The sequence below is a fragment of the Pygocentrus nattereri genome, chromosome 20 (assembly GCF_015220715.1).
Source record: "Pygocentrus nattereri isolate fPygNat1 chromosome 20, fPygNat1.pri, whole genome shotgun sequence".
NCBI classification, from domain to species: Eukaryota; Metazoa; Chordata; class Actinopteri; order Characiformes; family Serrasalmidae; genus Pygocentrus; species Pygocentrus nattereri.
The window spans coordinates 26075508-26087099 of NC_051230.1; the positions used below are offsets into that span (position 1 = coordinate 26075508).

Consider the following 11592-nt stretch of genomic DNA (forward strand, 5'->3'; position numbering starts at 1 on the left):
TTTTAGGTGTTAGGTCATTTTAGGACATAGATGGACTATTTTAATGTGTTCTTCTCACAGTTCCTACCAGGAGTCTAGCAGTAAGGTGACTGCTGATGGAGTCGTGGGACTGACACGAGCATTCCTTGCTGCTGGTGCACAGTGTGTGTTGGTGTCTCTGTGGCCTGTACCTGTAGCTGCATCCAAAGTCTTTGTTCATGCCTTCTACTCTGCCCTGCTCAATGGAGCCAAAGCCAGTGTGGCCCTCACAGAAGCCATGAAGAGTGTTCAGAGCAACCCGCAGTTTTCTCATCCCTCTAACTGGGCAGGTCTGTGTCATAAGTACATCCCTAATGTAACTTAGCTCAAAGCTTAGAACTAACTGCGCTTACACTTATAACATCAACAATAAAGGGGCCACTGTCTGCATTTGCTTGCATTTGATATATTTCTGTATATTTACTGTGTGTACTGGGGAGTGAAATTGTATATTTTGAAATTGTAGCACTTTTTAACTGTGAAAACAATAAACAATAAAAAAACAAAAAAACCGTTTATGTAAAATTTTATTTTAGAAAATTCAGGGAAACTCCAGTTTTCCATTATATGAGCTGTCAGATTTTTAGAGTGTTTTCTGTCATAAAGTTTAACACAATAGATGATTAGGCAAAGATACGGTATCGCACACATAATGAGTTTTTGTTGGTATGGGCCATGCAAGTTCTCAAAATCTTGAGGAAATCATCACATGGCCAATATAACGCAATGAGGGACCCGAACAGACTGCATCTTACAAAACTAGTTTTTGCCATGATATATACAGACAAAAAATTAAAACACAAATGCTTGGTGTGTTTGGGAAATATGGCTGGGAAGATGTGGTTGGGAAAATGCAGATGTCATTCTACTGAGCTTAGAATTTTTGCTTATATATTTTTTTTCTCAGGGTTCATGCTGATTGGCAGTGATGTGAAACTGAACAGCCCCTCATCGCTGATTGGCCAGGCCCTGTCAGAAATTCTACAATATCCTGACAAAGCCAGAGATGCCCTTAGAGTGCTTCTGCACCTGGTAAGACATATGCACAACAAAATAAACACATAAAGGTTACATGACAACACACATTTATGCATGCTTGGTGGAAATTAGTATGTTAACTTACAGGCATAACGGTGCAAGTATGAGGAATATAAGCAAATATGGCAAAATGTTCATACAACAACATGCTGCGCTTTCTGCCTTTTCCCTTGCTCATTGTCTAGGTGTGCCCAACTACATTATACATTCTTTTTAAAAATACTTCATTGAAAAATACAGTTCTTATGTTTTTGCATTGAACAAGCCAGCGATGCAATAACCTCATGTCGGAAGACCAGTTCATTTTTCTTTTTTTCTCCTTTTCTTCCTTCTGTTTATCTCTCGCTCTTTCTCTCAGGTGGAGAAGTCTCTGCAGCGCATTCAGAATGGACAACGTAATTCCATGTACACATCCCAGCAGAGCGTGGAGAATAAAGTGGGGGGCGTTCCGGGATGGCAGGCTTTGCTGACTGCTGTGGGCTTCAGGCTGGACGTGGCTGGCACTGGCCTTCCCCCTGCTGTGTTCTTCCCTACCGCTGACCCAGGAGACCGGCTTCAACAGTGTAGCGCCACCCTGCAGTCACTTCTAGGTACAGAGAAAGAATTGCTAGTTGATGATTGAAGTGCAGTTTTAACACAGCATGCTGAAAATGAAATAACTAAGCTTAAATCAGTTGCCCTTTATCAGTCCCATCTTTATTACAGGTCTTCCTCCTCCAGCCCTGCAAGCACTTTGCAAAGTTGTTAGTGCCTCTGAGGCAGGAGAGCAGCTCATTAATAAGGTGAGTTTCACCAAATAATTTTACCAGGCTTTAAAGTTAAAACCTGCAGTGTCTTTATGTAAATAGTGACAATCACACTTTTATTAACCCTCAATGGCAGAATTTTATAGAACTTGTGTTTTACATTTCTGAAAACAAAGTACTGAAAACAACAGAACTGTCAGTAACAGAAGTATAATTATCAAACCTTTTTTGATACCTATACTCAGGTCAGTAAAGAAACATTCAGTTACTAATACATAAAGTATTTTGTCCCTCCCACTGTCACAAAGTCATCAGTGTGTGTTATGCTGATACAAAGGAATCAGACACAGCAGTGTTGCTGGAGCTTTTAAGCACCTCGGTGTCATAGCTGGAATGAAAGTAGAAGATGATTAACAAACTGCACGGCTAAGAATTGTTATCCTCCCAAATAATGCCTGCTTTGTGGTGGTCTTGTGCGTGTCCTGACCATTGAAGAACAGAGTAAAAGGGGGCTAAAAAAATGTAGATGGACTGTAATCTGTAATGTAGAATTACAAAGTTCACTTCTATAGAAAATGAACCTGATAAAACTGAAAAAGAAGGTAGGTACAAGGTGGGTAAGTGTACTTGTATGAAGTGGCTCACCTGAAGTTGTAAGCATATAATTGTCTAAAATGTCTTTGTATATTGTAGCATTACCATTAGCCTTCACTGGAATTAGCTATAGGCCATTATCCCTTCTCCACCAAAATTTACTGTTTACACTATGCATTTTGGTAGGTAGCATTTTCCTGGCATCTGTCAAATTCTAAATTATTCATCAGTCCACAATAAAGTGAAACATGACTCATCACTAGAGAACACAGTTCCAATGCTCCAGAGTCCAGTGGTTGCATGCTTTTTGCACCACTCCAGCCAATGCTCGCCATTGTGCATAGTGATGTTAGGCTTGTGTTTAGCTGCTCGGCCATGGAAAGCCATTTCATGAAGCTCCTGATGCACAGTTCTTGTGCTGAAGTTGTTTCTAGAGGCAGGTTGGACCTATGTAGTTAGTGATCTATGTGCCTCGCATTTCAGCATCTGGCAGCTCCACTCTGTTATTTCACGTGGTCTACTGTTTTGTGGCTGAGCCGTTGTTACTCTTATGCACTTCCATTTCACGAAAAAAGCACTTACGGTTGACCAGGGCAGATGTACCAGGACATGTCTTTCATGAACCGACTTGTGTCAAAGGTGTCATTCTATGACAGTGCCTCGTTTAAAGCCCCTAGGCTCTTCAGTATGGCCTGCCAGTGTTTGTCTATAGAAATTGCATGGTCATGCTTGATTTAAGATAAGTAAGTGATACTATTTTGATCCCACAAACGGGGAAATTCCACCTCCGCATTTAACCCATCCATGAAGTAAAACACCACATACACACTAGTGAACACGCACACTAGGGGGCAGTGAGCACACTTGCCCGCAGCGGTGGGCAGCCCTTTCCACGGCACCCGGGGAGCAGTTGGGGGTTAGGTGTCTTGCTCAAGGACACCTCAGTCATGGACTGTCAGCCCTGAGGATCGAACCAGCAACCTTCTGGTCACAGGGCCAGATCCCTAACCTCCAGCCCACGACTGTCCCCCATTTTATAAACCTCTTAGCAATGAGTGTAGCTGAAACACCAGAACTCAATAGTAAGGAGAGGTGACCACATAGTTTTGGCTGTTTTCCTGCAATATATTAAACTATATGTACATTCAGTTGAGATTGTGCTCTAAAATGTACAGGAAAAGTCTCATTTAGATTTGTTCCTTTTAGAGTGTTAACTTGGAAAAAGTTAACACTAAAGTTTTTTTTAGTTTAACAGGGGCTGTTCAGACTTTTGCATAGAACTGTATATGTTGTCTCATCATCCCTTTTCTTTTTGTGAACAATTGTTTTATTGTCTTTTAACTTATATGTTGGCACACACACAGTGGGTGCTGGTAAGTTTGTGAACCCTTTAGAATTTTCTATATTTCTACATAAATGTGACCTAAAACATCATCAGATTTTCACACAAGTCCTAAAAGTAGATAAAGAGAACCCAGTTAAACAAATGACACAAAAATATTATACTTGGTCATTTGTTTATTGGGGAAAATGATCCAGTATTACATATTTGTGAGTAGCAAAAGTATGTCAACCTTTGCTTTCAGTATCTAGTGACCCCCATATGCAGCAATAACTGCAACTAAACATTTCCGGTAACTGTTGATCAGTTCTGCACACCAGCTTGGAGGAATTTTAGCCCATTCCGCCATACAGAACAGCTTAAACTCTGGGATGTTGGTGGGTTTCCTCACATTAACTGCTCGCTTCAGGTCCTTCCACAACATTTCGATGGGATTAAGGTCAGGACTTTGGCTTGGCCATTCCAAAACATTAAGTGTATTCTTCTTTAACCATTCTTTGGTAGAACGACTTGTGTGCTTAGGGTCGTTGTTTTGCTGCATGACCTGCTTTCTCTTGAGATTCAGTTCATGGACAGATGTCCTGACATTTTCCTTTAGAATTCTCAGATATGATTCAGAATCCGTTGGTCCATCAATGATGGCAAGCCGTCCTGGCCCAGATGCAGCAAAACAGGCCCAAACCGTGATACTACCACCACCATGTCTCACAGATTGGATAAGGTTCTTATGCAGGAATGCAGTGTTTTCCTTTCCCCAAACATAATGCTTTTCGTTTAAAGCAAAAAGTTCTATTTCGGCTTGTCCGTGTAATATTTAGCAAATTGCAGATGAGCAGCAATGTTCTTTTTGGAGAGCAGTGGCTTTCTCCTTGCAACCCTGCCATGCACACCATTGTTGTTCAGTGTTCTCCTGATGGTGGACTCATGAACGTTAACATTAGCCATTGTGAGAGAGGCCTTCGGTTGCTTAGAAGTTACTTAGAAGGGTCCTTTGTGACCTCACCAACTATTACACACCTTGCTCTTGAAGTGATCTGTTGGTCAACCACTCCTGGGGAGGGAAACAATGATCTTGAATTTCCTCCATTTGTACACAGTCTGTCTGACTGTGATTGGTGGAGCCCAAACTCTTTAGAGATGGTATTGTAACCTTTTCCAGCCTGATGAGCATCAACAACTCTTTTTCTGAGGTCCTCAGAAATCTCCTTTGTTCAGGCCATGATACCCTTCCATAAACATGTGTTGTGAAGAGCAGACTTTGATAGATCCCTGTTCTTTAAATAAAACAGGGTGCCCACTCACACCTGATTGTCATCCCCATTGATTGAAAACACCTGACTCTAATTTCACCTTCAACTGCTAATCCTACAGGTTCACATACGTTTGCCACTAACAAATATGTAATATTGGATCATTTTCCTTAATAAACAAATGACCAAGTATAATATTTTTGTGTCATTTGTTTAACTGGGTTCTCTTTATCTACTTTTAGGGCTTGTGTGAAAATCTGATGATGTTTTAGGGCATATTTATGCACAAATATAGAAAATTCTAAAGGCTTCACAAACTAACACATAACATCCCCTTTCCCTCCCCACCTCCCCCTCCCGGTTGTGTTTCGGACAGTACATTTAAAAACCTGGGTACACCGACATACGCATACACGTTTCAGAACATAGCTTCATGAAAACAAAAGTGAGAAAATAAATAAGGAAGTAAATAAATAAAAACATACAGAAATATATGTGTGGGTTACATAATGGGACTCCTGAGCACCATGTACACGAGCAACTGGAAGCTTCAAAGAAGTAATCTCAAGCGCAGACAAAATCCATTGCCGTCTTGAGATTGAGTGGGGAGGACTCCATCGATTGACCAGCAGTTTCTTTTCAGCTGTAAAACTACAGAGCAACAGTTGTTTCTGCTGAACTGAAATATTAAGAGCAGAAAAATCATTAGAAGAAAAAATAGATACTGAGCATGGAACATCATGTCATCACCCCTTTTCCATCATTTTAATGCAATATTATTTGCAAAGGATTAGTGCTGGCTGTGCCATTCTCTCACCAGTCCAAAGTTGAGAATAGTACCAGATAATCTTAAACTGGAAGTGATGCAGTAGCTGAATGCCCATTTATTCTCAGCTGAATGCTGCAATACCTCTGTCCTCTCATGACCTCAAGGGAGTATTTTTTTTAACACTGCAACAACACTTTTGACAACAGCAAAACAGTTTTATAGCTTGAAACTTGATGCTGCATGTTTTTTTCTGCCCAATTCAGTTGCATAGTGATTATATCTGTACTCTGTGTTGACCGTTAGTCCTTATGGATTTTTTTTTCTGTGAAAGCCTTTGATTCACGATTTTAGCAGTGCAAGAGCTGAAGTAGCCTGCTTGTTCTTACACTAGAGAGAGTGAATGAGTTTTTTAACATTATTGCAGTGAGCTTTGTATGCAGTAGCTTCACTCTTTTCTGTGTTAATTACATGCAGTGGGCCTCATTCACCAGCAAGGAATTTCTTCTTTAAACCCACTTACACAGTTTTGACAAAGATTCAGGCATTCACCAGCGTTTTCTTTTTGGGATTTGTTCTTAAGTACGAACAGAATCTATGCACATTCAAGCAATTATTTGGTTTAAGAACATGAATCTGACATGGATTTTTTCCTTAGGACCTTTTCCTAAAAACAAATTTAAGAAAATTTGGAAGATATTGGTGAATGAAGCCCATTGTACACATGGCTTGCATTTAAACTTACACCCTCTTTCTCCCTCTTCCCTGTCTTGCGGATTGAAGGCTGTAAAGAATATTGTTGGAATGGTAAGTCTCCTTGCTTTAGCCCTACAATAATTTTGGAACTGATTTAACTCCTTTTTGCTGAATTCCTTCCTTTGTTAGCATTCCTGGCTCAACTGGCGAAGCTGAAATCTGTGCACCTTTCATATATTGCATTGTTCACTCTGATGTGAAATGGCAAATACCTGCTTTATCATAACGTTCCAGGTCATCTTCCTAGGTACTGACTTTGGACTTAGGCTCAATAAATTCAAATAAGGTGATGGAATGAAAATACAAAATATTTTTCCATTCAAATTTTACAACTGAATATCAATACTGGCAAATGTCCGCTCAAACAAGAAACATTACTGATATAGTCAGGTTCCTTGTTAAATGTGCACCTCAGTTCATCCAAGTAAATCTCATAAATCTTATGAGGTTATGTATGAAGAAAAAGGCAAACACTTTCAGTGCTATGTGGACAATCTCTTACAAAGGCATCTCTGTTTCATGCTTGAAATTAATCTCCTTAAATAGAACAGCTGAGTGTTCTTTGGAGTCCCATTTCATAAGTCCTGCATAGAAAATACCCCCACCTTCCTCTCAACGCCTCAAACATGTGCCCTTCATCTAAGTCCTTGGAATACACACATTAAAGCCAATTTTGTAAGCTTGCAATAGATAGATTGTAGCTGTTTGTCGAGTTGGTTTAAATAAACCAAGCAAATCTTCATCCTGTGGTGTGTTACAATGCTTAACACTAAACCTATTTCAGAACTTGTGGCCTCTGTAATCTAAGACTCAGACTGTATCAGCATGCCTTGTCAAACACTGCAAAAAAAAACTGTCCGTAACAACTAAAAAAATGCTTAAAGCAAAAAATCTGCTGATCGGGTAAGCAAAATTTATTCATAACTTAATAGAATTTCTTGAAATATGCAATAATATCTGTTTCATCACCCTAAACATCCTAATACTTGTTAGACAGTATGTAAATACAGCATTTTAAATGTAATTTAGGCATCAAAGATTCTATTTCCGTGAACAATAAGAAGGTGCAAGGATGCAGTTAAGTATAAATCTTGAGATATTTCTATCACTAGCTCTCACTAAGAGACTTGAATCTTGGACTCAGACTGTTTCTCTTCATACTCGAAATAAGTCATCATGGGCCAGGTCTTACCAAAATGAGGCAACAGAAAATCAGAATGAAGTGAAAAAGCCCTGATTTCATCAGTGATTTTTTTGGGCTTGTATTGCACCATAAATAACTTAAAATAAGGTAATTGTTCTCGAACTGAATAATCTTATGCACAAAGCGCTTTGTTAGACAAGTAATCTTAATAAACAAGTAGTAATATTGATGCAGAAAGCTATTGAAAAGAAGTAAACAAATTTACCAATCTATGAAAAGCAGCAATAAATAATACAAAAGTATTATTGTACTTTTGTATTATTTATTATTATAGCTCAGAGTTTTCCCTTGTCTTTTTATCACATCTAGCTTCATCAAGTCCTGGTCCAACTGCAGTCAGGTGAGAAGGAGCAGGACTTTTCCTTGTTACCCATCCAGGTGTCTATAAGTGTCCAGCTGTGGCGACTGCCAGGCTGCCATGAGTTTCTTGCTGCACTTGGTGAGTCAGTTTTGCATTGTGATAGTGTGAGTGTGTGCACATTTGAATGCAGATCAACCATATGTTGTCTTAAATATGAAACCACAACGGGTTTTAAGTAATAACTACTTAAGTACTATTATGTGTTTCACTGCTTTCACAAATGCAGGGTTTGATCTGTGTGAGGTGGGACAGGAAGAGGTTGTTCTGAAGACAGGGAAGCAGGCCAGCCGTCGCATCATGCACTTTGCTCTCCAGTCTCTCATGGCACTTTTTGGTAAGTAAAATTTCCATGTTGTTATATGGCTGATATGTTTGTTTGTCGTTGTCGGGACAAAACCACATATTTTCCAAATGATAACTATCAGTTTATCTACAAAAATGTAACTTTAAGAAAAAAAAACTTAGAATAATAATAATGATTGTTAATCTAACATACTTTTATTCAGGCATTTATTTGTTTAATGGGCCCTTCAAAATAAAACACATAATAATAAAACAGTTACAACATTTTGCTACGACTGCAACAAAATGTTATTTTCAACTTTTAGAGTTTGGCACAATAGAACATTTTAGTCTACTTACTCACCATTTATCTCTCTTTCTCTCTGCTTGTTCTGAACTGTAGACTCAACAGAACTTCCGAAGCGCCTCAGCCTAGACAGCTCGTCTTCCCTGGAGTCACTTGCTTCAGCCCAGTCTGTATCCAATCCACTGCCTCTTGGCTACCCCAGCCTGCCCTTCTCTCCACACTGCCCTGATAATATGGCCTCAGATGCCATATCTGTCTATAGCTTGAGTTCCATTGCCTCGTCCATGAGCTTTGTTTCTAAGTCTGAGAGTGACTTTCTGGGCCAAAGACGTGGTGGTGGTAGTATGACTTCCTCGCTCTCGGCTAATAAGCACCCGCTCAGTGTTTCTCGCAGTCGATCCTCACCACATGGTGCAATGATGACTTGCAGTACAGGGGTACGAGGAGATGAGGAGGAATATGAGGGCTTCTCCATCATTAGTAGTGAGCCCTTGGCCAGCCAGTGTGACTCATTACCTCTGCCACGAGGCCATGGTCAGAGACACCGCCATGGTCATGGGGGAAGGAATGGAATTGGTGGACATGTCTTAAGCACTGGACAAGAATACAAAGTGTCAGTCTCATCAAAAGGAAGTGTCAGCACTCCCACCTCTCCACTCAAGGCAAGCTTGGTTTTAAGTCCAAACTCGCCTTTCCAGAAGGTGGGGAAGGTGACTAATTCAGACACAGGTGAATCAGACCAGTCAAGCACTGAAACTGACAGCACAGTGAAGTCCCAGGAAGAGAAGCCAGTGTCGACCACACTGGATCCTCAGGAGCTTGCCAAGAAGATTTTGGAAGAGACCCAGAGCCACCTCAAGGCCATAGGTAGCTTACAGAGAGGTGTAGCTGAAGGCATGGCTGCTCCTATCTCTACTTCCACCCCGACCAGATGCTCAGCCTTTCGTTCCTCAGAGACTAGTGCGTTTAGTCGACCTGGAAGCAGTGTCAGCATCCGAGATCCTGCCGCCCGTCCCAAGCCCCCTTCCCGCTCTTCCTCTCTCCAGAAGATCAGTTCTGGCTACAGTAGTCCTGCCACATCAGATACCTCTATGAAAGAGGGTGGACACCCCTCACCCACACTGGACAACCTTGCCCAGTTCAAGCTCAAGTACACTAGCCCTCTTTATAGTGGTCATATTTCTTGTTCTCCAAGAAACGTGTCCCCCAGTTCAGGACACCAGTCTCCTGCTGACAGCGCACCATCCCCCGCCCTTTCATACTCTTCAACTGGCTCCACTGGGTCAGGTCCTACAGACACTGTGGAGCTTGACCGCTTGAGAAGGGTTGTTATTGATGAGAAAGTTCAAGCTATGCATAGCCTAAAGACTTTCTGGTCTAATGCTGTAGCCAAGCAGCAGCAACAGCAACACACTGGTCCACTCAAAGCACTTAGAGGCCCAGGGATGTCAACGAGGAAGGATGTGCTCGGACTTCTTAACCTGTCACCACGTCACTGCTCACCTGGAGATGGCCAAGATGCTCTTGAGTTGTTGAAGATGGGGCATCACTCTCTGGACAGAACCCCAAGTCATGGGCATAATGGTTCTAATGGACAGGGGGCTGCGCCGTCACCTTCCATCTCCACCCGAAGCAGCCCAGGTGGTCGACCCATACACCTACCCTCGGGTAACGGTTACAAGTTTCTCTCATCTGGTAGGTTCTTCCCTTCATCCAAATGTTGAAACTTTTGTGAGAATCATCGATTCAACTATGTCATGACTGATTACCTGTGATCAGAAATCAGTTGACATGAAATGGAACTTCTTTGCCCTTTTTGAGTTTGAAATCCATATTCTTGTTAACCAAACAGACCTGTGTCCTGTCTCGGGACTTTGAAATAAAACTAATATATTTGGTGCTTCTGCCCTCAGCCACCACTGTGTATTTGAGACGGAAGACCTTATACTGTGTGTGTAAGTCAGGAACATTTAATGTTTGTGAGGGCCAAACATAACACACTACAGACTGTTTTGTTCCATTTGATTTTTACATAATATATTCCTATTGTTTATTATGGTTGTTGTTGTTATTATTATTATTATTATTAATTGTTATTGTTATTGATGATATAATTGTTTTGTAATTTAAATCAAGTGTTTCAATCAGTATTACACATTTTTATATTATTAAAAAGAAAAAAAAACTTGTGCACATGGAAAATGGGACATTTCTTTCATATTTTTATTGAAATTTCAAAACAAACGTTTGGCCTCATCTCTTTGTTAAATGAATGTCTTCTCTACAGCATGGTTTCTCTTGCTATTGATTGTGACTGTACGACTTTTTAGCTCACCTTTTTTGAAAGAAAAAAAAAAAACAGTTAAGACTTCTCTCTCTATGTCCCTGAACAGGAGCTGTTTTAATAAAAAAAAAGATGTCTTCCTCTTCTGTCTGTTTTTGCTGTGATACTTTAATACAAAATTTCATACAAAATTTTCATACAAAATTTTCTTTTAGGAAACATGGTCGGTCATTTTAGGCTAAATACATTCAAAACATAATAAAAGAAATAATAAAAGAATAAAATAAAGGAAAAAACTATGAAACGGCAAAGTCTCACTCTGAGCATTAGTCCATCAATTAAATAATAGACTACATTTCTGAGGCATTTTGTAAAAAATATGTACAGCATTATTTTGTTTCTCTCTAGGACAAAATCATACTTTATACATCGTATCTGTAAACATTCTTCGTGCTGTTTGTCACAGTGTCCCTAAAATATTATACATCAACCTAAAATACATTTCCTGTGGGTGAGCTGAAGCTGATGTTGCATAATCAGAAAAAGTTTCCACTTTTATTGAGAGGTCAAACTTGGACTGTACGTAAATAAATGTAACATTAATTTCTCGCCAAGTCGACAAAAATTACAAATGGGATTCATAC

General features: G+C 40.1%; 1 protein-coding gene across 2 annotated transcripts in view; it reads left to right on the forward strand.

Annotated features, from left to right (window-relative positions):
- LOC108437402 (tetratricopeptide repeat protein 28-like) overlaps positions 1-11091 on the forward strand; it is a 156922-nt gene extending 145831 nt beyond the window's left edge. The window contains exons 17-24 of one of the 2 annotated variants that reach the window (XM_017714482.2): positions 61-308; positions 926-1050; positions 1415-1646; positions 1762-1838; positions 6538-6561; positions 8024-8153; positions 8302-8409; positions 8761-11091. In XM_017714482.2, the coding sequence (XP_017569971.1) occupies positions 61-308; positions 926-1050; positions 1415-1646; positions 1762-1838; positions 6538-6561; positions 8024-8153; positions 8302-8409; positions 8761-10388 (2572 nt within the window). In that variant the 3' untranslated portion in view covers positions 10389-11091. The remainder of the gene's footprint in view (positions 1-60; positions 309-925; positions 1051-1414; positions 1647-1761; positions 1839-6537; positions 6562-8023; positions 8154-8301; positions 8410-8760) is intronic. The other variant, XM_017714483.2, reaches the window with a different exon arrangement.
- The last annotated feature ends 501 nt before the right edge of the window (positions 11092-11592 follow it).